This window comes from Panthera uncia (genome assembly GCF_023721935.1).
Source record: "Panthera uncia isolate 11264 chromosome B2 unlocalized genomic scaffold, Puncia_PCG_1.0 HiC_scaffold_25, whole genome shotgun sequence".
In the NCBI taxonomy this organism is placed as follows: Eukaryota; Metazoa; Chordata; class Mammalia; order Carnivora; family Felidae; genus Panthera; species Panthera uncia.
Window position 1 is genome coordinate 10,477,559 of NW_026057581.1, and position 5,081 is coordinate 10,482,639.

The 5,081-nt window shown below is 46.4% G+C and overlaps 1 protein-coding gene across 6 annotated transcripts in view; it reads right to left on the reverse strand.

Annotated features, from left to right (window-relative positions):
• Nucleotides 1-4,936, reverse strand: part of KDM1B (lysine demethylase 1B) — a 68,712-nt gene extending 63,776 nt beyond the window's left edge. For 3 of the 6 annotated variants that reach the window (XR_007463083.1, XM_049654990.1, XM_049654986.1), the window contains exons 1-3: nt 4,759-4,936; nt 4,085-4,437; nt 1,175-1,274 (exon numbers count right to left, since the gene is read on the reverse strand). Coding sequence is in view for 5 of the 6 variants with exons in the window: in XM_049654990.1 (XP_049510947.1) it covers nt 1,175-1,261 (87 nt within the window). In the remaining variant the exon portion in view is untranslated. The remainder of the gene's footprint in view (nt 1-1,174; nt 1,275-4,084; nt 4,438-4,758) is intronic. The other 3 variants (XM_049654988.1, XM_049654987.1, XM_049654989.1) reach the window with 3 other exon arrangements.
• Nucleotides 4,937-5,081: the final 145 nt, after the last annotated feature.

Sequence of the window (5,081 nt, forward strand, 5' to 3'; positions counted from 1 at the left end):
GGCTTTTACTACTGAAATAACTTCCACCTTATGAAAATCAACAACGTCCTGGCAGCAGGGGAAGGGCTGATAAGACAGCAACTTCCCTGAGACAGCAGAGTGCAAGTAATTCACGGACAGGCTAGAAATACACAAGGAGCACTTGAACGACAGGTCTCTGAGGAGAAAACTAAAACACACGCGAGCTGGAGCACCTGGGTGGCTCAGTGGGTTAAGCGGCCGACTCTTGATTTGGGCTCAGGTCGTGATCTCGAGGTTCATGAGATCGAGCCCCGTGTTGGGCAGAGCCTGCTTGGGATTCTCACTCTCCCTCTATCTGCCCCTCCCCTGCTCTCTTTTTTTCTTTCTCAAGATAAATAAATATTTTAAGAAAATAAGACAATAAATAAAACACGTGAGCCTTTCTCAGGAAAAGCTGTACTGGTCAAAATAAAAGCCACTCTCAGGCTTTCTTTAATTAGAGCAATTATATACCCTCAGCACTGCCAATAAAAAAAAAATTGAATAATTGTATTATCTTTTTTAAGTTTTTGTATTTAAGTAATCTGTACACCTAAAATAGGGCTCGAACTCACAACACCGAGATCGAGTCACATGCTCTTCCAACTGAGCCAGCCCCCCAAAATTGAGTAATTTTAGAAAAAGAATTGCATCATTCAATATTTTTCTTTAAAGACAAAACAAAACCGTAGAAAAGAGATGGCTGCAAGGAACCCGCCAACGGCACCCAACCAGCTCCAAGCTGAAGTCCAAGTTCCTGTGAACGACACCACGCCAAGCATGATCTGGCCGCAGCTCATATCCTGGGAGCAACCACACAGCTGCGATTCTCTGAACAGCCCATGCTGATTCACACTCTACCCCTTTGTCTTTGCAGTTCCTCTGCCAGATGTACCGTTTTTCTACACGCTAGCCCTTTATCACACTGTACTGTGATCGTTCCGAGGGGAATTTCTCCACTAGGCTTCAAGTTCCTTGAGGACTGAAAAGACATCTTTTCCTCTCTAATACTTCAGCCCAAATCGTCACAATCGCGTGTGCTCAAAACAGGTGCATCGTGGGGTGCCAGGATGGCTCAGTTGGCGGAGCGTGCAGCTGTGACTTTAAGCCCCACGCCGGGTGTGGAGAGTACTTACAACCAAACAGGTGCACTGAGTGAACAAATGAGCGGTACCTGCCTACCGGAGCTCCTCAAAGGCAGGCTATCTGGAGAATGATCAAAAGATGCCTTTTTCTTTGTCCTCCTCCGAGGGGTCGCCATTGTTTCAGAAAATCTTCAAAAAAAAAAAAAAAAATTTAAATGAGTAAATAGTAACGCTTTTGACCCTCCGGAGCAAATTTATTATCCAGTTTACTAGGTAAGAGCATACGCTCCGCAGTTAAGACTGCCCTGGTGTGAAGCCACTGCTTTCAAACTACTTAATCTAAGACCTAGCCTCGGTGTTCCCGTATATAAAATGGGCACAGCAAGAGTGTACCCCACAGAAGTGGTGCGAGCAGTTAAGATAATCTATTAAAGCACCTGACCTGGCATACTGTAAGTACTGTACTCAATAAATGTTGCCCGTTACTAACATATACATTTCAAAGTATAAAAATAAGAAACACACCAATGACCAATAAACCAATTACACTACTGTTTGTAAAATTCAGTGAGTAAAACCACCTGAACTTTGTCTGTTCCATTCCTCTCTCCCTTACTATATATCTTCTTAGTAATTCCTGAATTTTGATCTTATACTTCACAAAGAAAACTCATTGGTTCCCTCTCAGTAAAATCTCAGGCACGCTGTCCAGTCATTACTGCATTTAGGAATCTGGGTTAAACAGTCACTGGTATCTTCTACTAGAAAAATTTATGAGCTCTCAAACTAGTCTAATAACTAGCATGGTTAAACAAGCACTAAGAACAAAAGTCTCTAAGAAAAACAATGCATAGTCATCATGAAAGATTAAGAATTATCAAATTAGTATTTTTAATTAAATAATGAAAAATGCTTAAAGTACTCAATAACATATTCTACAATTAACACACAATTCCTTCCCTGATCCATCATATTAACACACACACACACACACACACAATAATAGTATGAAAAATAGGACATATCTATGGGTAAGAAATTCGAAAGTGGAAAAGTGTTATCATAAGATACAAATTCCTCAAACATAATCTTCATCTTGGATAAAAGCTTTGAGGGCCTTGTGATCCTACTGTTTTGTATCCGGGAATTATACTAACATTCATAAGAGCATTTTTCACAGATTACTAACATCATGTGTGACAACACCAACTCTCAAGAATCTTGACGTCAGTGTTACAGATGACTTTCCTCTGACTCGGTCTTCACTTTCTCAAAACCATTAGTTATGAACACATAATCTCTATACATATTCTGAAATGCATTACAGTTAAGCATCAAATAAGTTGCCTTTTGGTTCTACACCACTCGTTATACCACTGGATAACGCCCTAATAATGTTAGAAGAACTACTGTCTACCTGTAATTCTTATACCCAAAAGCTTTCTGGATCACGTTTATATTTTCAAAAGGCTGTCCACGCTAATAAATCTCTTTATGTAATACGTACATCCTATGTTATTCATAAAAAAAGCCACAGATAAAGCACTTGTAAATATGTACATAGAATATATAAACGTATGGAACATGTAAGGATTACAGCAAAAATACTGGGAGTCTAATGTCGGGTTTAGGAACATCAGTATCATCAGCCTAGTTCCATGCAGCATTTGGCTCTATCACCTAGAAATACCAGCATTCTCCAAAGTAAGTATAGTTTCTGGAAACTTCAACAAACATTTTAATCCAACTGTGTACTGGAAAATATGTATTTAGTTGCAATGAAAAATTATACAATTCAAGAAATGGTTAAGAGGAAATGAAAACACTGGCTATAAAAGCCATTGTTAAGTCTGTTGTCGAGAAAAAAACATAAGTGATGATTTTTTAGTGTTACTACATTTTCAACTTTAATCACAGAATTAACAGTGATACACCCTCGTCCTTTTCTGACATGGTCAGCTCTGTGTCTTCACTGTTACTGGATTCTTGAGGCTTAAGATGAAGGGAAAATTTTTTAAGTTGGAAAGGCTACAGCTTTTGTGCTTTAAATATAATGTTAGAAATACTGATCGCAAGTGCTAACGAATTAGTACGCTGAAAGTGCTCTCACCTGGTTTTTCAAACTGATAAACACATCTAACTTTATCAATTTGTTTCATGTTTAATATAATTACATAAGCATATATTTCTAAATTTAAATTTATTGCTTTGGTTTTCTTTTAACATGACAAAAGGATGAAAAAAGTGAGGGGCTTTTGAGGGGATAAATAAATGGATATATCTATCAGTGTCTAGATTTCTATTTTAATAATTCCCAAGGTTTTTTTCTGAAGTAGTCTACTGAATATTTAAGAAAAAAAAAAACCCACAGGATTCACAAAAATCTGAATCCAAAAGACTTTTGATTGAAATAAAAATTTACAGCGGCATCAGCACAATTTCTAAAAATAAGATAAACTACCAGAAACTTCTTCAGAGGCAACAGAAACAAGAACTGCCCTCAGGGTCATTTAAAACAAGGTAGGCCTAGCACCTTACTGCACCCACACCAATCAAATTTTCCGAAATATGGATCCAGTCCAGTTGCCTGAATGCTTTAGGGACTACTATCACCGCCTGAAAGACCATTTAATTACTGGTAGTCATTTTCTCGTGTACCTCCTGAAGATACCTTCTTCCCGCCCCCTTTCTTCCACTACAATAGAGTTTTGGTTTTTGTTTTTTTTAAAGCCACCAAACAAAACGCAGAAGCCCTGGGTCGTGTGCATACCTGTGGAGTGACGGAGCTCCCCAAATGGAGTGGTCTGGGGACTCCCGCACCCCACCCCGGGGAGGGCTGGGCCTCCAGCTGGCTAGATTCCATAGTACGGAACCCTAACTTTCTACAGCTGGGCCTGCCTCTCTTCCTTCCTCTTTCACCTGCCAGCTGCCAGGCTGTTGACTAACAGCTACCCCAACCCCGGCCGCCCCCACCGGGTCCCCGGGCCCGGAGCAGTTACCCCAGCAACCTGGCAATGCCGCTCGTGTCTGAACGCGTGGTGGCTGCGCCGGGAAGATTCCTGCAACACCTGCAGGGCTGTGAGGGCGCCCCGCCGCCACACCTCGGCTGGGAAGGACGAGCCAGGGAGTTCCTACCCCCGGAGTGTGGGCTCGCCGCCGGCGGCAGACGCTCCCCAGGTGACAGGGCTCTGACAGTCCCCAGGAGAGACCCCCAACGTTCCCGGCGCCAGCTGCAGCCGCCTCGCTTTCCGAAAAGCTTTCTCGTCTCTTCTCCAAAGTCGGAGAAGCAACAGCCTCCGGGGCTCACCTTTGCGCCGGAAAGGTGCAAGGAGTCGGGGGGGAGAAGGCACCGCTGCACAGAAAGGAAGCGTTGTAGGGGGGGATTAGGTGAGACCCTCAACCCCGCGACGGATCCGGGAACCCGGTCGCAGCAACACTCCAGCCCGGGAATCCCCCCCCCCCCCCCACCCCGTCCTCGGACCCCGCACGCCCTTTCCAATCCGGGGAGGGCGCCGGCAGCCCCCGGCGCACCCGTCCACCTCCCACCGGGGCGAGGGGCGCTGCACGAGGGGAGAAAGGCAGCTTGCACCCCAGCCAAAACGCTTTGTGCGGAGCTGTCACCCGAAATCCGCCGCCGCCCCCGCGCCCGCCCCCGGAGCCGCGTGCCCCACACCTGGGAGCGCAGGCGAGACGCCGCACGCCGGCCCGGGCTGCCGGCGCCTCTCCGGAGCCGCGCGCTGCGCGCACAGGACAGCACGATCCGCGCCGCGAGCCGCAGCCCCCGCTCGGCCGCCGCCGCCGCCGCCGCTTCCGCCCCTGTCACGGCGTGACCCGGAGTGGGAGGAGCCGGCGGGACCAGGGAGGAGTAGGGTCCCCGCCTTCGCCTTTGCCGCGGCGCTGGCCCCGCCCTGGCCATTTCCGCCGCTGCGCAAGCCGGGGCGCCTGGGGCGGGGGGCGGGGTCTGGACTCCGGGGAGGGGGCGGGCCCGGGGGCGGG